Here is a 23,601-nt window from a genome sequence, read left to right on the forward strand (position 1 = left end):
TCATTACATCTAAGGCCAGTGAGCCCCAGTAGCCCCAATTTCAGTAAAATCTCAGGCTTTTAAATGTTGTAAAATCACCCATAAGTTTTAGGTGTTTTAGTCCTTTACAATTAAATTTATACATTCAAAAAACATAAGGAAGTTATTATCAACGTCTCACTCTACTTTACAGCTTTGTATTAACATTGCTTTAATGTGTGTTATTGTGTACAGCTGGGGACTTTAAGGGCCATGTTAATTATAGATTAAAGAATTTTCTGTTCTGTAGTTTAAGCAATTGTCATATTTGTAACATCACTAGTCTTTCCTGTGACATGCACCTTTTATTTATTTATATATACACACACACACATTATATATATATATATATATATATATATATATATATATATATATATATATATATATATATATATATATATATATATATATATATATATATATATATATATATATATATGAGAGAGAGATTCTTTCCTCCGAGTTACAGTGACATAGACAAACTTGAAGATACATGACATCCTCAAATTTCTATTCTATTAAAATTTCTGTATCTGTATAATGGGTCTGTTCTATATGTTGTCTTCTCAATTCAGAAGGCCCCATGCCTGTCTTTGCCTAGGGCCCAAAATTTCCAAAATCCGCCCCTGTGTAGTGGAATTTGTCTAGCTTTGAAGTTCGTTTTTCTCATGATTCAACCTGTAACAACCTAAACCATTTGGCTTGGCATAAATACGGATTCAAGTAGCCTACATATTTCTGAAAGACCCCCAACAACTCCAGAAAAAGTCGGAACAGTCGATTTAATTATAAATAAATAAATGCCAGTCGATTCCCCCTGCCTCCCGCCTTATGACATTGGCACCTCTCTTCACGCTATTCTCACTGACGTCTCCACTCTTTTTTCCACGGCGACATCGAACAGACAACCAAAAAAATGCAAGGTGATATGATACCGCAATGAACAGTTTACTTACAGTTGGTGCTTTTCGAAAAAAGGATGCAATTGTTTTCTGTTTTTTCGGTTTGGCTGGCCTCATGTTGATGTCCGGACTCCGGAATTGGGAACTGTCCCGCCACTACTGTCTGTCTGAGTAACCATGGAAACCAGGCTCGAGACGTAAATGCCAGAGACAGGATAACTTTTAGATTTGAATCTCTACGACGCAGGCAGCCTGCAGTTAAACAAAACGATTGCCCGTCTATGATCTGACTGTTTTATGTTGTTGTTGCAAAGCAGTAAATTAGAAAAAGCTTTTTGATTTTCTGTGAGTTTCGCCATATGTTTTTTTTTTTTTTTATATAAAAGTGGGGGGGACGGATTGAGGGTCATTCGAATCTGTGTACGTCAGAACACCCCTGACGTACACGCTATCTGCGCCCTTGCACCCCTACTTGGATCCCCATGAGTCTTTTCCCCTGATGTCTCCTGGTTTGTGGTTTTCTGCATTTTAGTTCTTGGGTTTTGTTTCTATCCTGTTCTGTTCTTTTCTATTCTATTGTATTCTATTCTATACTATTCTATCCAATAGTATTCTATTCTATTCTATTCTATTCTATTCTATTCTATTCTATTCTATTCATTACCTGGTACATTAACATGTGAATTGTGGCCCTCCATATACCCCAGAGACCACATCAAAGTAATAGTAAATATAATGTCGACCCCCCCCCCCACTCCCAGGATCTCCTGACCCCCCTGCAGAATATTTTAACCGGCGGTGTTCTGGTGGTTTTCGTCACTCCCCGCAGCTGCGTGCCTGTAATAGTGGCGCGTGAAGGTGAGAGGAGCGAGTCTACATGACGTTCGATAGCCTCGCGCTGCATGCCGGGATATAACTCGCCTCTTGTTTACAAATTGACAGAGAACCCCGCTTTGACTGAAACACGGAACATATTTCCTCTTTCTGACGCTGGCACACCCGAACCGTTGACACGCGTGTAAAAACAGATTGCTTTCTTTAAACTGAGCCACGGCAACCCACGCACACGGAGCTGTCACTCTTACACGAGTGATTTTTTTTTTCTGCATCGTCACTGACACACGCTGTGCTTTCAGTCTAATCTCAGGTCAGTACCTCTGCTTGGTTATTACAGTTATTCCATAGTAGAAGAGGGACAGGACCGTGGAGTGGGAGCTGGTGGAGCCGTGGGAGCGTGATTAGCTATCAGCTGTTTCATTTTTATAGGCTGACACTACTAGAACAGAGCTGCCAGTAATAGGAACTCAGCCTTACTTCCTTTTAAAGTGTTTGGTAAGAAACTTTGTCTGTCTCCACTTTGTTCCTCCAGGTTTCCCAGTCTACCTTTAGGTATAATCAGGCTTTATACTGGTCTAAAGGTTAACAGTTCATTTATAAGCAGGTAATAAATGTGGCAGGTTTAACCTTTTATGTCCCATTTAGCTCATTAACTAGGGGGGTTATTCTCGGTATTAGAATATAATCCTCCAGCTGAAAGTTTTTCTTTTTAATCACACCAATGTTTCTTAGCCAATTAAATCACTGCAGCTCAGCGAGATATTCTGTACTGCTGATAGACATGGGCAGTTCTAAATGGGGGCCATCGGGGGGCCGATGCCCCTGTAGAACTTTAGGGAAAAAAAGTTAAAAACAATCCACTGGATTTTGTTTCCATGCTTGAAGACGTTTCACTTCCCATCCAGGAAGCTTTTTCAATTTAAAATGCCAGGAATAGAGTTGAGTTTGAGGTTTTATATAGTAGCCCACGAAATCCTTGTTTTTGTTTGGAAAAGATGTAAATTGAAACAGACGAAGGGGTCCACTCCTTTGGAATGGGGGTCGTTTGGCTTCTTTTGTTAGCCTGCAATGCCCCTACCCGTCTAAAGGGCTGGTTATTATCCCACAGCAGTGTGTCGCCGTGAGATTGTTACAGTTATTTTTGATTTATGCCCAATATTAAAGCGTGGTCTGCGCTATGTTATTCCACGCCACAACGGACAACAACCAACTAGCTGTGGGTCTAGGTACGGCTGAGGCGGTGAGGAAGTGGGGGCAAGTTTGTGCGAGAACGGAGGGACATGAGGGCGAAAAAGAGCAGGGATCCAGGTGGAAAAAGGTTCCCAGCGTTCTGCCGCACTTTGCTCTACTAGCTGGTCCATCTTCACGAGTTTTCCACAATAGTGATTATACAAACAAAACAAGCCGGTAAGGTACCAAACAGGAAGTATGCATAGTGTAGAGCGGATGTAGATTTGACAAATCAGAAGCCTCCTGGCTGCGGCACTGTTTGCGGTCACCTACAATTTTGGAAAGGTGCAGCAGAGTGTCTGCAGAAGGGGCGGAGGCATATCTGCATTCACTGCGACACAGACAACCTTTTTTTCTGAGTATAAATCAGCCTTATGTCTCTGAAAGGGAGGTCGTTAAAGGGCCTGGCTGAATAGATTAGATTTGATTAGATTAAACTTTATTGTCATTACACAGGTACAAGGCAACGGAATGCAGTTTAGGTCTAAGCAGAAGTGCGATAGCAGCAAGTGCAGGATAAATAATGGTTCAAATAATAGGCGAGGTCTTCTGCTCTATTGCAAAGGGGCTGCAATGATAGCGGGAAGGGATCAACTCAATTGCTGCACTGTAGGTTTTTGACAGCCGAAACCTAAGTCTACCCCCTCTTTTTAATATTGGTTTTTCTTTCTTTCTATCTTTGTCCGTTTCAATTTCCATGTTTTCAAAACAAAAACAAAGCTTTTTTTTTGGTCTGCTGTATAAAACCTCGAACTCAGAACTATTCCTGACATTTTGAATTGAAAAAGCTTTCTGGATGGGAAGCTAAACATCTTCAAACTTGAAAACAAAATCCAGTGGATTGCTTTTAATTGTTTTTTTGTTTTTTTTGGAACAGGTTGATAGGATTTTGTGTTAAAAAAAATCTATTATCTTATTTCAAGTGTATAGTATCTAAATATCTTGTTTTAAAGGTATGAATCCTCCTTTTTTTGACAGATCATCTGATCTTCCTGCTCAAATTAAGGGCAAATAAACAGATTTTAAGAAACTTTAACTTTTCTTTTGCAGTGTAATGCTGTACTAAATCAGTTTCTTATGATAAGTGCTGACAAATGAGGCCGTAATTGATTTTTTCCCTCAGACCAATTATATATACACTTGCACATTATTTAAAAATTACAGAAATTACCCTTTTGTGGGTCATTTAACTAAAATGTTTTTTTCTTTTATTCTTTTGTTCTTTGCCCCAAAGACAAATCACTGCCCCTCCTTGTGAATTTCATCTACAACTGCCACTGCTGATATAATAAACACTGTTTACAGACTAAATATCCAATCAGTTTCATAGGTGGCAGACATTGTTTTCAAGAACATTTGTTGCCATTATGTCGTATTTTGAGCATATGTTGGGCAGAGGGGCCCAAACCTTTCAGCTGCTGGGCCTTTAAATATTATTAAGTTATGACCCGAAATGGTTTCGTTTTTAAATATTTCTTCAAAAATGAATCAACCATGTATGTAATGATAACAATACAAAAGCATGTAGACATGAAGTTCAGTTTTTTCTTAGATATCATTAAGTTCAAGTTCATACAAGTTGTTGAACTTCTCCCTACGTCTTTTGAGCTCTAGTGAAATGTCTTAACATCTCAGTGTAAATCTTGCTTCTATTGATGCTCAAAGAAATTGAAAAAAAAAATGCTTCAACATTATAATTTTATTTAGATGAATTCCTAGAGATATTCTTTATTCCCCACACTGAGCCATGACCCGAGCTTTGGGAACCTGTACCCTTAGGGTCCGGATGTAGAATTTCAAGTTGAGGTTTGGACTTAAACAGAACTTTTGCATTGCCTTTGCCTTCAGGGGTTTGCTACTGTCTTTGTTCTGTGAAGAAAAGAAAAAAAGCGCATCCATGTTCATTCATTTTACATTGGACTTTAAGTAATGGTGCAAAGTAATTGCAAGTCCAAAGGTCCTGTTGCTTTACAACAAGCCCAAATCATTCCTCCCCTTCTGCTGTGCCTGGCAGGGAACCTGAGGTGTTCGTTCCTGAAGGGTTTCAGGTTATTTATAATACACACCCATGCAAACATATGTTGTTTACCTTTGTAATTGAATCCATCAATATTTGTTTATTCTTCATGTAGCTGTTTATTTAAAATGTGATGATGGTTCTTTTTCACCTGCTGTTAAGAGGACTGCCAGGTTCCTCAGATGTTTTTGTAATAATCCAATAAAGTCATCGCTGATGCCTGTTCTTATTGGCATTGTGTTAACACATACCTGCATGTTCTAGACCAACAAACTGCCAAATTATTCCTGCTTTTTATGAGTTGCTGAGACTTGCAAAGGATCAAAACCATCAAATGCATTTGAAGGATAATGCTTGGCTGCTGCTTTCTCTATAAGATTCTAGGAACTGCATTCCATTGCCTTAGGAATTTATATTTCTGTCCTCCTTGGCAGTGAAACAGTCTTTTTGTCTGCGTCTATAGTTATGTCTGCAATCTAAATATGATTATAAAGGTTTATGCATCTTCTGTAAATACGACTGTGATGCTTCAGAGCCATGAATTAATTAGTCGATACCAAATTGGGGTTTCCGTGGATAAAACCGGTCACCAGGAGCTGGTCTATAAATTGTGTACGGGAAAAAAAAATTAATAGATCTTTTTTTTATGTGTAACAAATATTAATCTTACGTTTTTTTGTCCAATCACTCTTTTAGCTGACTGTCCTCCAGGCCTGAAGACGGGTGACTGAATCCAGCCGAATGTAAGTCAACCCACACTTTTAAGTTTGATACCAAATGCATAGTGTATTGATTTGTATTTTATTTTATTCAAACACAAAAAAATCTGTTTTTAAAAATATCTTTTACAGTCTGGGTTTAACAGGGTAAAAAAAAAAAACATCAGAGAAAGTGCAGTGAGGTTATTGTACATTGGTCTATGCTCACGATATGGAGCACATGCTAACATACTGTCGCCCCTCCTGGCCTGTTGCTGGGTAGGGTGTGAAAAGAAAGATAAATTTAGAAAAGGTTCTGGTCATAGTGCGGCAAACTGAAGGTCTATGAGCGCAATCTCCGTTAAACCTGCAGGTTTAAGGTTGAGAACTCATGCAAATACTCTAAGACCATTATCAGACAGGTTTTTCCCTTGCTAACAGTCTTTATATGATGTGCCATCAGGCTAATCTGTTTGCTGATGATGATGTTTAGAGGATGACTGGCATCCTCCATAATATCATTCATTAATGGATTATTGTCAGGCAAAAGAAAAATAATTCAAGACAGGTCAGCCTTTTCTTACTCTGATTTCCTTTAGTGCAGGCATCCCCAAACTCGGTCCTCAAGGCCCCCTGTCCTGCAGGTTTTAGAGGTTTTCCTGCTTAAGCACAGCTGGTTATTATGATTGCAGTAGACCAAAAGCCTGTTAATCAGCTTTCAATTAAAATCAGCTGTGCTGGAGCAAGGAAACCTCTAAAACCTGCAGGACAGGGGGCCTTGAGGACCGAGTTTGGGGATGCCTGCTTTAGTGCTCCCCGAAATAGTTAATGGAGGCCATCTGTGTTTAGTATAAATTCAATATAAATCCAGCTGTTCTGCGAAAACCTGACAGGTTTGTTAGAAAAACATGAGAAAGCAAAGAGCATCATGAAGACATAAGATCACAGCAGAGCGGACAGATTGAGATACACTTCTGTAGAAATTCACATAACTGATAATGTACCAAGACACTGGTTACACTGGAGGAGCTGCAGAGATCCACAGTGTTTTCATGACCCAGTAGGTGCTAATTCTAAGTAGGTTATTTTGTTTCAAAACTAATCTTCATAAATTCCACTTTATTATTAATCAGATTACCTCTAAAGACCATTGGTAGCACTGGATTTATTAGAGGCATAAAACTCAAGCTGTCATGATGGGTTCTCTTAGTGTTAAGCCCAAGATGCAGAACACACACGGAGGAGGCAGGGGAAAAGTTCCAAATGTTTATTAAAGTTCAAATACACACAGAATAACACTGGGACTAGAATGGGTCTGGGGCTGGTTCACTGGAGTCTGTGCAAGGAGCGGGGGATGGCTGGATGACTGAGAAAAACAGGAGATAATCCACATGGGAACCTCTAGGAAACTCCACGAAGAAGTCTTCAGGTTAAACCACGTAGGGGTCTTCGGGTGGCTCACCAGGGCTGATTAGCTGGCTAGCTCTCCTAGAGCTTTAGGCTTGAAACTGGTTCCCTGTGATGCAACTCTCCCAGAGCTGCAGGCCAGAGACAGTTCTTCCAAAGCTTCACGAGGAGACAGGAGGTTAAGCTCATCCAGAGCTTTCACGAGGAGACAGGAGGTTAAGCTCATCCAGAGCTTTCACGAGGAGACAGGAGGTTAAGCTCATCCAGAGCTTTCACGAGGAGACAGGAGGTTAAGCTCATCCAGAGCTTTCACGAGGAGACAGGAGGTTAAGCTCATCCAGAGCTTTCACGAGGAGACAGGAGGTTAAGCTCATCCAGAGCTTTCACGAAGGGACAGGAGGTTAAGCTCATCCAGAGCTTTCACGAGGAGACAGGAGGTTAAGCTCATCCAGAGCTTTCACGAGGAGTCAGGAGGTTAAGCTCATCCAGAGCTTTCACGAGGAGACAGGATTCCAACTAAGATCAACACTGCGGCGTGGAATCAAGGTCTGAAGTCAGCTTATATACTGTGGTCCTCCTGATTAGTAGATCAGCCACAGGTGTGTGGGAGGTTCAGCTCAGGAGGACCCACGGCGCACTCTGCTGGAGGCAGAGGGTAATCTCCAGAACCTTGACAGTGACTCCAGCCCTAAGGGAAAGACAAAGAGAGCAGAAGAGGATCCTCGGCGCCCTCTGGTGGGCAAGCCTGAGGATCCCAACACAAGCAAACTTAATGTATATGCAGGTGTGTCGTAGATATTCTTTATGGAAAACTGGCAAGAAGAAAAGTTAGTGTTAAAAAAAAACAACTCCCACTTTACCACAGTTCATGCTGGGAACACAGTAAACCGTAGATAATGCAAAAAATGTTCGCTTCTGATCACCCCAGCATGTAGCATGGTGGTGGCAGCATCTTGCTAGGGAAAAGATTTTCTGAAAGGTCATAGCTTCAATTTTTCATCAAAACTATACATTTTTCAAAAATAATACATCCACGGAATGTTTAGAGTGTACTATACTTAATACATACTTTTTAAAAAATACATTTTAAATAGTTTAGAATATATAAATATTTACTTCTGGTTATGATGCCACTGTCAGCATGAAAGGATTTTGCACCAATAGGAATAGTCGGTTGAAGTCATGTGAGTTTAGGTGTTGATAAATCCCAGTAGTTATGTGATAAAAATGAAATAAAAGCTTCTTTTCTGCGTTAGGTGTATTAGATTAAATAAAAAACAAACAAAAAAGAAGCAAAAAGAGGGTTTATCCATGAGGGTTGGTGCTGACTTAAAGAGATCCACAACTAGTTGAACAAGTTGGTCTAAAAATGTTGTAACTATTAACTTAAAAATCGTGATATGTAGAAACACATAAGATAATTCAAATTATATTTACTTTGTATATGTTTCACACAGGAAGCAGGTGAAGATTTTCAGTCCATGTCATAGTCTTTCTAAAAAGTACAAAATAAGTAAAAAAAACAATCAGAAGATAACAAACTGTTTAAAGTGACAAAGCATCATTCAGTCCGGATAACATTGTAACACATCCTTTTATATATATACACATCGTTTGCATTATTATATATCTAACGCAATCTTTGATCCTGATAGTAACTCTAAACAGCCTAGAAGTTAGGAGCTTAGTGTAGTATGGCTTTCCATATTGGTTGGCATTTCCTTGTAGGGGTGTAAATCACACCCATCATGACGATTCAATTCAGTATCGATTTCCTGACCCAACGATTCGATTATTTTCGATACTCAAGAATATATCATCTTCTTTTTCCTCCTTGCCTACCTCTTTTTTTTACTTCCGCTATCTCCGCCATGTCTGTCTTGCCTACTGTTTACACGTGTGTGCGCATGCGGAAAGAGGGTAGTGGCTAAAGGAAGCGAGGTAGGAGGGAAAAATAGGTTTAGTGCCACTGCAGCACGGGAGTCAGAAATACGTCAAAGTGGATAAAAATAGACCAGAGGAAAAAAAAAACATGAATCGATACTCTTGCAGACATATCGATGCATCAGATTGTCAGCTGTTGGATCAATGCATCGATACAAAACGATTATTATTTACACCCCTATCTCCTAGTAACAGAGGCATATAAACCCAAGCTTCTTCAGCCTACACTCCCCTCTCTCTCCCTTTGGTCTTTCTTTACTCCCTCTTGTGATTTCTACATTCTTACAGATTTCAATGCGCTCTAGTTCAAACTGAAAAGGTTTAACATTATTCCATGCTTTTATTGCTAAATGGCAGTGGCGCTATAAGATTCAGAATTTACTCAGAATGTACTGCAGGGTAAAGAACATGGCTTTGCTATGTGACAATATTTTATTTAGATTTTCTAAAACTAAACAGGTTAAAGTACTTTTACTGTACATGCGTATTTCTAATATAAAGTCTATTGCAAAGGGGCTCAGAAGCCATGAGTAGGTTGCCACTTTTCTTGACAGGTGGCCTGTCTGTTGCAGGGCAACACAGAGACACATAAAGAGGCACAACCATGCAAACACACACACCTAAGGACAATTTAGAGAAGCCAATTAACCTAACAGTTTTGGGACTGTAGGAGGAAGCTGGAGTACCCAGAGAGAAACCCACACATGGCAGAAAGACCCCGGGATAGGAATCAAACCCAGAACCTTCTTGTTGCAAGGCAACAGTGCTACACACTGCACCACCATACAGCCGCTGTTTCAAACTCATGGTATATAATGCATAATCTAAAGAAAGGAGCAACTAAAAAGCAGATGTAAACAGTATAATCATATATATCTGAGCATGCCAGATGATGAGGTCAGACAAGCAGTTTAAGAGATCGAATGTAAAAAGTATCCAATAGGCTCAGAAAAGTCATAAAATATGTTTAGAAATATGTAGTTAAGCATTCTTTGTTTATTTAAGGATAAAAATACGAACTTTTAGTACCATTATTACAGTATTTATGGTGACTTAGATAAATATATCTGCTTGCACATGTGCTGATGGTGCTTCCAGTACGGATTGGATAGTGGTAGGACCAAAGAGATCAGTAAGAGGAAATACTTTGATTTCATTGGTCATCATGATTGGAGTACCTCAGTCTCTGCAAAGCAGATGCACCCCGCCAATTCTTAACCGCCACAGCCCAACAGATGTGAGTGTATATATTGTAAATGATCAGCCTGTGTTCTTGTTTGTTTTTCACAGGAACAGAGCGACTGCAAAGCGGTTAATCGAACGCTACTTTCGACAGTTAACTGAAGGCTGTGGAAATGGCAACTGCACCAATGAGTTTTGTGCCTCTAGCTCTAACTGTCAACCTCTGGATAACAACGCAGCTGCTGCTAAAGCGCTGGACCTATTTAAGGTTAATGCCAAACTGTGCGATTATTACCCTTCAGTGGAGTCCAAGTCTGACGAAAACTCTTGGATGGAGAGCGAGACGAACACTGAAAAATTCTCAGGTATTTTAAAGTGGACTATTGACTCCCATGGATGCAGAGTTTAGCTCTGTTGTAATGGTTTTATCTCCAATTACAGATGTTCACTACCTCACAGAGCACACGGTGTGTAGGATCCTGAGTGTCTGCGAGGAAGAAGGGAATTATTCTACTCTTGTCCGCATCATTGGCAGGATATTCTCTAATGCGGAAGCTCTCATGAAGAGTTTCCGGAAGGAAGAACCAGGTGCCACCAAGAACCTGGATTCTCTTAAATTGAGAGAAGAGAAAGAGAGCGACCAGTCCTCAGGCAAGAAGGCCTCCTCCTCCGCCTCCTCATCAGAGGAAACTCCAAATGGAAACCCCAACTCTTACGAGCCCACCGTAGACATTGATGCCGTACGGAGGGTCTACGATAAACTTCTTTCCATCGACCAGGTGGAGTCTGCCTTGGTAAATGCCCTCATTTACCTCACTCCAAACGTGGAACTTGACCTGGAATATCTAGACGTGTACGAAACAAACCCTGATTACCTGAACATCTTCATTATTGTGATGGAGAACAGCAACCTTCATAGCCCAGAGTACCTGGAAGTGGCATTACCTCAATTTTGCAAGGCGATGAGCAAGCTGCCACTGACTGCCTTAGCTCGGCTGACCAAGCTCTGGTCGTCGTACGGCCTCCCTCACGTTCGGCGGATGATGGAGACCTTCCAGCAGCTGATTACGTTCACTGTTGTTAGAAATGAATACGGTGCAGAAAATCTGGTGAATGACGACGAGACAGTGGTGGCTGCAACCAACTGCTTAAAGGTAGTCTTCTATGCAAACATCCTCGGAGGAGAGGTGGATGTAGAGCACAACGAAGAGGATGATGAGGACTCCGAGTCAGATGAGCTGACGCTGCACGAACTGCTGGGTGAAGAGCGGCTCTTTAAGAAGGGCCCGCGGGTCGACCCTTTGGAGAGAGAGCTTGGTGTACGCGCCATAGACAGCATAAAGCCCCTCATACCATTTGAGGATTTTATCAATGAATCTGTGAACGAAGTGATTGAAATGGACAAAGATTTTACCTTCTTCAAAGTCAACGCAGAAACAAAGTTTTCCTTCCAGAGCTGCCCCTTCATTCTTAGCGTCATTACCAAGAGCCAGGGCCTGTATTATGACAACAGGATCCGGATGTACAGCGAAAGACGCCTGACGGCTCTCTACAGCATGGTACAGGGCCAGCAGCCAAACCCCTATCTGAAACTCAAAGTACGCCGAGACCACATCATTGACGATGCCCTCGTCAGAGTGAGTCTAAATAGATTGTCTGCATTGCTTCCATTATCGCTGCACCTTTAATCGTTGAACTCTGTTTTTTCCTGCAGTTGGAAATGATCTCTATGGAGAACCCTTCTGACCTGAAGAAGCAGCTGTATGTGGAGTTCGAGGGGGAGCAAGGCGTAGATGAGGGAGGAGTTTCAAAGGAGTTCTTTCAGCTCGTATTGGAGGAGATCTTTAATCTGGACATAGGTTAGACTCGAAACACCACATTTACAGCTTCTGTTGTGTGCTAAAAGTTTAAAGGAGGTTTTTTTACATCTGTGATCTGTTCACTTATCAAAACACTATGTCCTGGATATTGCTAGCTTAGCATAAAAACATCAAACCTGTAAAAGTCCAACTAACATAGTCAGCCTCAGTCTGTCCAGTACCTCAAATTGGTAAGGACACTTCAGCCGTGGCAGAAGTGCATCAGTGGTTGCCATGTTAAGTGCAATCAAAATAGTGGTGGCTGTTAGAAAGGACTTAAGGGTGGGTATACTCCCGCAGCAGTGTGTCGCAGTGAGCTTTTTGCAGATATTTTTGATTTATGCCCAATTTTGTGTGGTCTGCGCTATGTTATTCCACGCCACAATACAAGAGGGGCAATCACAAACTAGCTGTGGGTCTAGATACGGCCGAGGCGGTGAGGAAGTGGGGGCAAGTTTGTACGACAACGGAGGGACATGAGGGCGAAAAAGAGCGGGGATCCAGGTGGAAAAAGGGTCCCAGCGAACTAGTGCACCTCGCTCTTCTGGCTGGTCCTTTACACAAGTCATTTTCCAATGGCGGTCATACAAACAGAAAAAGCCGGTAAGGTTCCAAATAGGAAATATGCATAGTGTAGAGCGGATGTAGATTTGACCAATTATAAAAGAAAATGGCATATGGAAATTGACTGTTCATGCTGGCCTATGATCCCATTGACAGATAACCTTTAGTTCCTGCTTTAGTGTACCTCTGTTTTAAAAATTCACTTAGAATAGTTGGGCGTGTTTAACATAAGGGTCAATTCTTACACTCGCTTCCTTTCAAATGACTGTGTACACAGGGATGTTTACCTATGACAACGACACCAAACTGTTCTGGTTTAATTCATCCTCCCTGGAGAACGAAGCACAGTACACCCTTATTGGAATCGTCCTGGGGCTGGCGATTTACAACAACTGCATCCTGGATGTTCATTTCCCCATGGTTGTCTACAGGAAGCTGATGGGGAAGAAAGGGACCTTCCTGGACCTGTCAGACTCACACCCAGTACGGTATCTTTTTCTGATAATCTGTTGCAGTGTTTAGGTGTATGAATTGAAATTAGTCTCATAGAGTTCTTGTAGAGTCCTCTCTACCTTACCTCCCTTGTTTTCTACTTTTATTTTTTCCTTTTTCCTCCCATCCTTTGCTCCTTCCTTTATTCCTTCCTGTTCTTTCTTGCTTTGTGGTTTATAAAGGGGTTGTTTTGTTGTTTGTTTTTTCATCCTCTTTTGGCAACATGGCTGTGGGGATTGATGCCCAGAAGTAGCTGATAGCCCAACAGCTTTTTTCACAAGGAGACCATTATGACTGTTGCCAAAGGTTTCTGCGTGATACTTGTACATTAAACCTTATTGAAAGTTATTAAGGGAGTAAAATCTTATGCAACAAACATGGAGAAGTAAAGGGTGGTGAGAAAGAAAGAGGGTATAAGAACAAAGGGAAGAGAGAAGGTGATAGAGACAGGAAAGATGCATGAAAGGAGAGAAAATAAAACAAAACAGCAAAAATAGGCACAGAAGATAAACAGTAACTCTGCTTAAACACCTGTGTGAGATGAGAGGAACAGAAAGCAGAGAACAAAATAGCAAAAAGAAGACAACAGGCAACCTTTTAAGTCTGGCTTATTATTTAACAATATCTGCCAGAGTTACAATAAGTTACGACTTTATTGATCTCACAGTGAAGAAATTAACTTGTCGCATCGTCTCAATAGTCAAAAGAAGGTGCCAAAGGGAGGAAAAGGTGCATATTTACATATTTAACAGGATTATCACACAGGTTATTACACAAGGTATTGAATAGTTTGTGTAAAGGACATAGGATTAAATTGAAATAGCTTTAAGATTCTTCTTCTTTTCTTACTTTAGAGCTACAGTAGCACTTCAGGTCACTACTTTCTCCTGTGGCAGGTTCTCTATCAAAGTTTGAAGGAAGTACTGGAGTACAGTGGAAGCCTGGAGGAGGATATGATGCTCACCTTCCAAATATCCCACACAGACCTTTTTGGAAACCCCATGCTGTATAACTTGAAGGAGAACGGAGACAAGATCCCTGTTACTGAGGAGAACAGACAGGTGAGCTTTTTTTAGTTGTATCTTACTGTGGGGATGTGGAACAGATTTATATCATATATTCTAATAGGGATGGAACGGTTTATGAAAACCGTCCGAACCGTTCGGTTCTACTGTCTCGGTTGGATTCGCGTGTGTTGCGTTCGGTTCATGCACTGCTCCTTTTTCTCATAGGCGAAGCGTTTACACCCCAGAGCAGAAGGTGGCGGTACTGCGACCAAAGCCAACCACCAGTGGTAAACAAGAAGAAGAAGCGAAGCAGCGTAGCCGGGTGTAGCAGAAAAAAATCAGTTGTTGTGGAGAATTGTGTGGGTATGGCGAGTGGGAAAGAACAGGAGATGGAAGACGCGCCAGCAGCACTTTATAGGTCTGCTGTATGGGACCACTTTGCATTTAGAGTGACCTATGATGACGGCGGAAAGAAAGTGGTGGATAAAAGTGCAACAGTGTGCAAGCATTGTGCAACACGTTGTGTTTATGCTAACAGCAACACGACCAACATGTCAGGCTAACAATAAACATATACCGAACCCAACCGAAAACCGTGACCACGAAACCGTGAACCGAACCGAACCGTGGATTTTGTGAACCGTTCCACCCAATATTCTAAGTATTTAGTCTTACATTAATGAAAATGAAAGATTTATTTCTCTTTATTTTTATGCTTAAAATGATGTCATTTCAATGGATTTCTGTTCTATTTTTACATCTTTGTATCAATCAAACTTCACCAATCCAACAAATTCTGTAGTAACATCACTCCAGTCTCTAAATCCTGATTTAGAACTCCAGCTTTTAGAATGATGGCAAAAAATACAACTTTTTTTGTCTCTAAATCCTTCTAAATTTAATGTTTTTTAATCTCCTCCTCAACCCCACAAATTCTCTAATTCAAATAAATGATTAGAAGTCATGTTGCTCCTGGTTCCTCCAGTGTGTGTTTCACAAGTTGAAAAAGGGGAACATAGCGAAGATGGCCTAATTTGAATCAAGTCCCAAATGTTGCTTAATTTCCTGAACATAACTTTGAAAATTGGCTCACCCTTGACAACTCCCCACACACTGATTTTGACATTGCAAGAAAGAAAACTGGCTGTAACTTTTTGAACATGCCTTTCTTTGTGTGTCTGTGATTCACAGGAATTTGTTCACCTGTATGCAGACTACATCCTGAACAAAAGCGTGGAAAGCCAGTTCAACGCTTTTAAGAAGGGTTTCCTGATGGTCACAAATGAGTCCCCGCTGAAATACTTGTTCAGACCAGAGGAGGTAGAGCTTCTGATCTGTGGGAGCAGGGTGAGGAAAATCAGCTCAGCTTTAAACAGTGACTTCGTTTTATCAAATATATAATTAATCTATGCTGTACATCAAGGGAAGTTGTAATAACTGGCAAAATCCTTTTATGGTGTTTAAAGAAAGAAAGCCAAATGGCAGGAATTTGAACAGCACTACTTTTTAGGGTTAAAGGAATCCTATTTAGGACAACTTGCTTCATTTGTTGGTCTTTTCTGATCTGCAGATTAGGTTTTGAAATAACTCTTTATTCCATTTAACTAGATTTCATCAACTAGTTTTAGCAAAAGTATTTCTAACTTCATGGTCTTCATCTTGCCACCTCATTATAAATTTGATATGACAATTCAATTCAATTCAGTTTATTTATATAGCGCCAATTCACAATACAAGTCATCTCAAGGCACTTTACAGTTCAACAGTGCAATGCAATCTGATTATATTGCAAAAACAGATATAAAAATAAGTAAAATTGTCTTGGGAAATGGGTATTTTCGCTTAATTTAAGCAGGTAGATAAGATGATTTGCCAATGGAATTAATAATTTTGCCTTTAAAGTAAGAAAATTAGATCTTATGCTCTTGAAACAGGATAATGTTTTTTGTTTTCCTGTTTAAGCATAAATTGTCCATTGGCAAATTTTTGACTAATCACTCAAATCAAGGGAAAAAACTCTTAAAAGAAAATTGGACTTAATTATATTTTAGTTTTTGCAGTTTGCATACAAAGACTTTCCACTGTATCTATTTTCCATATTTGCCTAAACCCATCACCAAAGGTACAATATTTAACAATGAATAAACAAGAAAAAAATGCAACTCCCAGTGAAAAGAAAAAAGGAAAAGTCTTAAGTATGCAAAAGCACAATAAATATTGGCAGCCTGGAGTAATGAGAGACCAGCAGCACTCGCAGCTGAAGCTGGTATTTTGATAAACGCGTCAGTAAATGCTGCCAGCAGGTGGCGGCAGCGTACATCAAGGTTTATGTCTGATGAAGGACTAATTAAACACTACAATTATTTTCCACATGATGTTTACCATGCGTATTAAGTCGATACTTTAGCTGCAGGTTGTAAGTTTTAAGTCCCTGTCAGCTTTGTATATCTAGAGAATTCAAAGTTTTATCTTCCTTGCCAGTTCTAGTTTAGTGGGAATGGAAGAAGACCCAGTGGGAACACTACTGTTTAAGCCCCATGTTTCTTGCAGCCTCTGACAGCTTTTCTTGTACCTCCCTTGCTGAGCAGAGACCTCTGCAGATCCTTCAATAGTACCTTTGGCCTCTTGACTGTTTCTCTATTCACATGGTCCAGTCAGTTTAGATGCATAGCTGTTAGGGGTGTGCTGATACAACTTTTTCATTTCCGATACGATACTGATATTGCAGCTGTGAATATTGGCCGATACCAATATTGACCCAATGCGATATTAGTATGAATCATACCAGCTTCTATAACTAAAACAGGGAACAAAAGTTAACAACTGAAAAAAAAACAACTCATCTCTGTAAAATTAACCAATGAGTTACCAATGAGTTACAGACATTTTCAACAGATCATCCCTAATAGCTGCATCTTGGTAAGTTTGCAGTTTTGCTGTAAGGTTCCTTAAAGTCTGAGGCAATGGTTTAATCAAATACTGAAACGTTTAAAGGAGGTGTAAACTTCTCTGTGATGAGGAAAGCCAGTAAAGGGCTGGTTATACTCCTGCAGCAGTGTGTCACAGTGAGCTTGTTGCAGATATTTTTGATTTATGCCTAATTTTGAAGCGTGGTCTGCTCTAGGTTATTCCACGCCGCAACACAAGAGGGACAGTCACAAACTAGCTGTGGGTCTAGATACGGCCGAGGCGGTGAGGAAGTAGGGGCAAGTTTGTGCGACAACGGAGGGACTTGAGGGTAAAAAAGAGCGGGGATCCAGGTGGAAAAAGGGTCCCAGCGTTCTCCGCACCTCGCTCTTCTAGCTGGTCCATCTTCATGAGTCATTTTCTACAATGGGGATCATACAAAACAAGCTGGTAAAGTACCAAACAGGAAATACGGATGTAGATTTGACCAATCAGAGGCCTCCTGTCTGCGGTCACCTACAATTTTGGAGAGGTGCAGCAGAATGTCTGAGGAAGGGGCGGGGCACATTTGCGTTCATTGCGACACACGCAGACGACCTGGTTTCTGAGTATAAATCAGCCTTAAGGCTTGTGCACCTAGAAAGGTCACCATAGAGAGCTTTATGTAAGAGTAAAGTTATTTATTAACTCTCTAAAAGGTCTTTTGTTTCGTGATAATATGCAGACATTCCTCTTGCAATTCTCCATCTTTTTATCTCCTCAGTTGACTTAATAATGAATTTCATTGAAAAGAGAAGGGATGTTACAATAGCTACTATAGTGGGGCAAAAAAGTATTTAGTCAGCCACCAATAGTGCATGTTCTCCCACTTAAAAAGATGAGAGAGGCCGGTAATTTTCATCATAGATATACCTCAACTATGAGAGACAAAATGAGAAAAAAAAATCCAGAAAATCACATTGTCTGATTTTTAAAGAATTTATTTGCAAAATATGGTGGAAAATAAGTATTTGGTCAGTTACAAACAAGCAAGATTCCTGGCTCTCACAGACCTGTAACTTCTTCTGTAAGAGGCTCCTCTGCCCTCCACTCGTCACCTTCATTAATGGCACCTGTTTGAACCCGTTATCAGTATAAAACTCAGCATTCTCTCTCCTCCAAACACGACGAGTAGAGTTTTTACCAAAAAGTTCTATTTTGGTTTCATCTGACCATATGATATTCTCCCAGTCATCGTCTGGATCATCCAAATGCTCTCTAGCAAACTTGAGACGGGCCTTGACATGTACTGGCTTAAGCAGGGGGACAGTCTGGCACTGCAGGATTTGAGTCCCTGGTGGCGTAGTGTGTTACTGATGGTAGCCTTTCGTTACTTTGGTCCCAGCTCTCTGCAGGTCATTCACTAGGTCCCCCCGTGTGGTTCTGGGATTTTTACTCACCGTTCTTGTGATCATTTTGACCCCACAGGGTGAGATCTTGCGTGGAGCCCCAGATCGAGGAAGATTATCAGTGGTCTTGTATGTTTTCCATTTTCTAATAATTGATCCCACAGTTGATTTCTTCACACCAAGCTGTTTACCTATTGCAGATTCAGACTTCCCAGCCTGGTGCAGGTCTATAATTTTGATTCGGGTGTCCTTTGACAGCTCTCTAGTTTTGGCCATGGTGGAGTTTAGAGTGTGACTGTGTGAGGTTGTGGACAGGTGTCTTTTATACTGATAACGGGTTCAAACAGGGGCCATTAATGAAGGTAACGAGTGGAGGACAGAGGAGCCTCTTACAGAAGAAGTTACAGGTCTGTGAGAGCCAGAAATCTTTCTTTGTTTGTAACTGACCAAATACTTATGTTCCACCATATTTTGCAAATAAATTCTTTAAAAATCGGACAATGTGATTTTCTGTATTTTTTTTTCTCCTTTTGTCTCTCATAGTTGAGGTATATCTATGATGAAAATTACCGGCCTCTCTCATCTTTTTGAGTGGGAGAACTTGCACTATTGGTGGCTGACTAAATACTTTTTTGCCCCACTGTATGTCTCACTCCTGTTATTGATTAAATTCTAGATCTGTTCATATTCGGAAAATAAAGAAGAGTTAATTTATGAATGCTTTTATTTCTACTTCTTTAATTAATTTTTTATAAATATGTAAAGTTTATAGATTTTCATCCTATTTTAAAGTAGTTCATGGATCTTTAGCCGTTTGTGCTTATTGAAATGACAGATTCTATCAATTCTTTCTTTATTCCACAGAAACTTGATTTTGAAGCTCTTGAAAAGACAACAGAATATGATGGAGGTTATAACAAGGACAGCCAAATTATCAAGTAAGTCCATTGACTGCATGCAGTTCAGTTTGTTTATATAGCTCCTGATAACAACACACGTCATCTCAAACAGTTTAACACAACACAAATCATGCAGAAGGACTGCTTCAAAGTTTTCTACATGGCAAAATATATCAAATTAAGGACAATTTTCTTGAAATAACTACTTTCCCTTGATGTACGGAGGTAAGTGGGACGTTTCTCTAAGGCAAAAAGATAATTTATGTTAAAAATCAGAAAAATAAAAGCTCCATCTTCCTACTTAAAGTGCATAATATCATATTTTGTTATTTAAGGGGAATAATGCTCATTCCTTGGGCGAATTATCATATTTGCATACTAAAATAGCGCAAATACATGTGTTTTAAGACATTTTAATTTGTTTTTCGATCAGTTTTTGCAGTTTATCTACTGAAGCCAAGCTGATTGCATCCAGTCATTGACTATTCAGAATTCAAACATAAAAAACATGCAAAAAAAAAACAAACAAAAAACAGTCAGTTCAGGTGTTTTATAAAATATGTGAATCATTCTTTATATACCAAACTGAATGATTGTTGTTCTCTACTTCAAAAAAACACTTTAGATTTAAAATGGAAAAATTTTAAATTTTTTTATAAATAATTTTTATTCAAAAATTCAATGTATAACATGGATGCATAAACACCTCTTTTTATTTCAGTGTTAAATTCTGTTTAACACTGAAATAACACAGAGTTTTTATCTTTAAATGCTTTTAAGTTGAAAGTGAAAGAATTTGAAGCAGCCTCGATGATCTCTAATTGTTTTACTTGATATGTTTTTTTATTTTTTTTACGTACCTGTCATTTATATTCATGTATCTATGTTTAATGTTTCTTATGTAACTTTGCTGCCTCTTGGCCAGGACTCCCTATTGGTTAGATAAAGGTTAAATAAAAATAAAGATAAAAAAAAGTAGCAGATTATAATTAGAAATGTCTCTGGACCTTTACTGATTGTTGATTTTCTTTATTCAGACCCCGCTGATTTTTAATTGATTAGCCCTGTTTTCAGCCTAGTGGTCTTCTAGGTAACTAATGGCACTTAAAGGCACCATCATGACCCTTCTGCATATAAAGCCAGAGAATGACCCAAATCTGAACTTAACTAAACAGTAAGAAAAGGGTTTTTATGCTGTACACATCTTGTTAGCTAAATAATGCAGTATTTTGGCCATTCCTAGCTTAGGGGTTCATACTTCTTCTATAGGACTCTGAGGTTCTTCAAAGTCAGTGTATTAGAGATGGGAAGTAACGAACTACAAATACTTTTTTTCTGATATTTTTACTTTACTTTACTACTTATTTTTATGGCGACTTTTTACTTCTACTCCTTACATTTTTACACAAATATCTGTACTTTCTACTCCTTACATTTTACTTTAGTTTTGAATCATTTCAATGGAGTTACCATTATTATTTTTCACGTCATCAATACCAAATTCAATCTAATTGGATGGGAATCTACGTTGCATTTGACGCACCACTACAAGATGAATCGACAGATTCTGTGGTATTCATTCGCGGCAAATCATTGCAGCTTGGTGGCGGTGGCGTTAGCATAGTAGCATGGACGACGAGATGATTGAAAATGAACACAACGGAGATCTAGTCCTATTGGCAGACATCCATTTAAAATGTAGGCAACGGCATGAAAAAAGTGGTTTCTACTTTTACTTTTATACTTTAAGTAAATTTACAAGCCTGTACTTTGTTACTTTTACTTGAGTAAAGAAGTTTAATCAGTATTTCCACTTTTACGAGAGTATTTTTTAACACAAGTATTTGTACTTTTACTCAAGTACGGAAAGTGAGTACTTTGCCATCTCTGATTATGCTCAAAGAGATTCATCTGTCTGAGCTGATATATTTATCTTGAAGCAAATCTTTTTTAAGGGATTATCTGATACACACACAGTCTGGAAAATTACTTTTCAGTGGTTCTCTTCCGGATCTGGATAAGATGGAGAAATATTTGTACTTTCAGGTTTTACTCCTTCTGTTTCACAAATCTTGTGACCTTCCATCTGTTGTCCTTTCATTATGTTCTTCCTTTCTTCCTTCTGTCCTGTTTTCTTTCCTTTTTTCATTGTGTTCTTCCTGTCTTTCTTCTTTGTCATTCCCCGCCTCCCCTTCCTGTCATGTTTGAATTTTTCCTTAATTTCCTACCTGATTTCTTCCTTGCCTTCTCTCATCCTTCCTTGTGTCCTACCTTATTGTCTTCTTTCTGTCCTTCATTCTTTCCACTCTTAAGTTATTTTATATTTAAAGCCTGCCATGTTGAGCTTTACTATATTAAAACACTTCGACCTGAAAGAATGTTAAATTTTTTTTAAATGAAAGATGTTTAGACATTCCTCAATTAATATCATTCCTATACTTTTGACTGCAGAGATTTCTGGGAAATTATCCACTCTTTCGGCGAGGAGCAGAAACGGCTTTTTCTTCAGTTCACCACAGGAACAGACAGAGCTCCAGTGGGAGGTCTTGGTAAATTAAAGATGATCATCGCCAAGAACGGCTCTGACTCTGACAGGTACGGCCGATCCGGGATGCTGTATGTCCACCTTTGATGCAATCGGCTCAATTAAACCTTTTCTGTTGCGTTTTATTGCAGACTACCGACCTCTCACACCTGCTTTAACGCCCTGCTGCTCCCTGAATACTCCTCCAAGGAAAAGCTGAAAGAGAGGCTCCTCAAGGCCATCACTTACGCCAAAGGCTTTGGGATGCTGTGATGCTGTGAAGAAAAAAAACAAGGGAATACCACAGAAACACACAGGGAGACCTGAACAAACACCAAAATGCTGCAACAACTCTGTGCCTAATGGATTTCTCACAGATAAATCCACCGCTGGCCTTCCATCCTGAGCCTTCACTTGCTTTTTAACTTTGACACCTATGTAGGCATTAGAAATCCCAAAGAAGTTCTGTTCCTGAAAGATAAAACCCATATTTGAATTGTGAAACTGTGAAAGTGAGCTGCCACATAGTAGCAGATAAAGTATATTTATTAAACTAGTTTGACTTCTGATGCCTCTGAAGTTTATACATGTAGCAGTATTTTCTCCTCACTGGGCGTGATGGTGCTCCTTGACTGCAACTGATGAAAACAAAGAGTTGAACCCTTTTGTATTACCTGCTAATAAATATAGCGTCACTTATAAACCGTATTTTCTGTCTTAGTAAGGGCGATCTTCAGTTTATGATTGAAACTTTTTTGCTGTGCCTCCTGTAACAGATGAACATAGTTTGCTGTGAACCTGATGTGATATTATTGTTTTCTGCAGTTTGCAAGGTTTCAGAATCTGTTTCAAAGCGATTTAGCGACAGTATTAGCGCATCAAATCTGAAACAGGTGGTTTCCTTCTCTTGTTGCCTAAGAGTTACTGATTTGCACACTTCTATGTGCAGATGCCAAATGTGCAAGGCCTGTTTAAGGGAAACTGTCACAATAAAAGGTTAGATTTGGCCATGTATCTCAGGTATGTAAAGAATTTGCAGAAAGTGCTTCTGTAAACTCCAATATGCAAGGTGAATAAAAGGGAAAAATCCAAGCTTTGTTGTAATTTTTTTAAATTTATTTACTAAGTATAGAAATGCCTGCTCAGTTTGGTGACAAGGTAACCAAGCTATGGGCAGAAACTTACACCTTTAGAAACTGAATTTGAACAGTTTTTTTGTTTTTTCATTAATTAATGCAATTAATTAGAAATTTATTGCATGGTTTGAAAAAAATCACTAGGTTGAAACCAAATTTTATGGTTTGTAAATTAATTCCTTACTTTGAATTTTTTTTTTTTTATTCTGGAGCACACATAAGCTTAGATGCCATTCAGCATTTTAGGCATAGCAATGGGAGAACAGAGAAGGACATAACACTGATGGCAGGTTATAGTGCTTGTAGCTAATAGCTGTAGACCACATAACTGTTACCTTTAGCTCATTGGATCCTTGTTATTCATAGACATTTAGTATTGTTCGTCTGAATAGCTAATGTTGTGCTTGTTGTTTCCATCAGTAAGCCCCATGCTGTGTGCATACTTACTTCAACTCTAAATACTGAAAGGAATTAAAACCTGAAGATAAATCGGTGGGGCTGCTCAGTGGCACAGAAGGTTTTGGGTTCAATTCCTGGCCAGGGTCTTTCTGCATGGAGTTTGCATGTTCTCCCTGTGCATGTGTGGG

General features: G+C 39.5%; 1 protein-coding gene across 2 annotated transcripts; it reads left to right on the plus strand.

Moving 5' to 3' along the window:
• The first annotated feature begins 1,803 nt into the window (after positions 1-1,803).
• On the plus strand, positions 1,804-22,970 carry LOC119795699 (ubiquitin-protein ligase E3A-like). Of its 2 annotated transcripts, none has more exons than XM_038303836.1 (11): positions 1,804-2,070; positions 5,704-5,750; positions 10,347-10,603; positions 10,680-11,875; positions 11,953-12,097; positions 12,939-13,144; positions 14,050-14,214; positions 15,352-15,507; positions 19,320-19,393; positions 21,806-21,949; positions 22,031-22,970. In XM_038303836.1, coding segments are annotated over exons 2-11 (2,466 nt in total). In that variant the 5' UTR covers positions 1,804-2,070; positions 5,704-5,748; the 3' UTR covers positions 22,152-22,970. The 2 variants fall into 2 exon arrangements, with proteins under 2 accessions (XP_038159764.1, XP_038159755.1); XM_038303827.1 differs by lacking the exon at positions 1,804-2,070 and adding an exon at positions 2,116-2,255 and having other exon boundaries at positions 22,031-22,151.
• Positions 22,971-23,601: the final 631 nt, after the last annotated feature.

Source organism: Cyprinodon tularosa, unplaced genomic scaffold (genome assembly GCF_016077235.1).
Source record: "Cyprinodon tularosa strain WSP-4 unplaced genomic scaffold, ASM1607723v1 ctg114, whole genome shotgun sequence".
In the NCBI taxonomy this organism is placed as follows: domain Eukaryota; kingdom Metazoa; phylum Chordata; class Actinopteri; order Cyprinodontiformes; family Cyprinodontidae; genus Cyprinodon; species Cyprinodon tularosa.

Bases quoted from the DNA above. Each gene is read 5' to 3' on its own strand.
- LOC119795699 (XM_038303836.1), top strand. The intron at 12,098-12,938 runs GTTAGACTCGAA...CTGTGTACACAG, and splicing joins GATCTTTAATCTGGACATAG to GGATGTTTACCTATGACAAC. The intron at 14,215-15,351 runs GTGAGCTTTTTT...TGTGATTCACAG, and splicing joins TTACTGAGGAGAACAGACAG to GAATTTGTTCACCTGTATGC.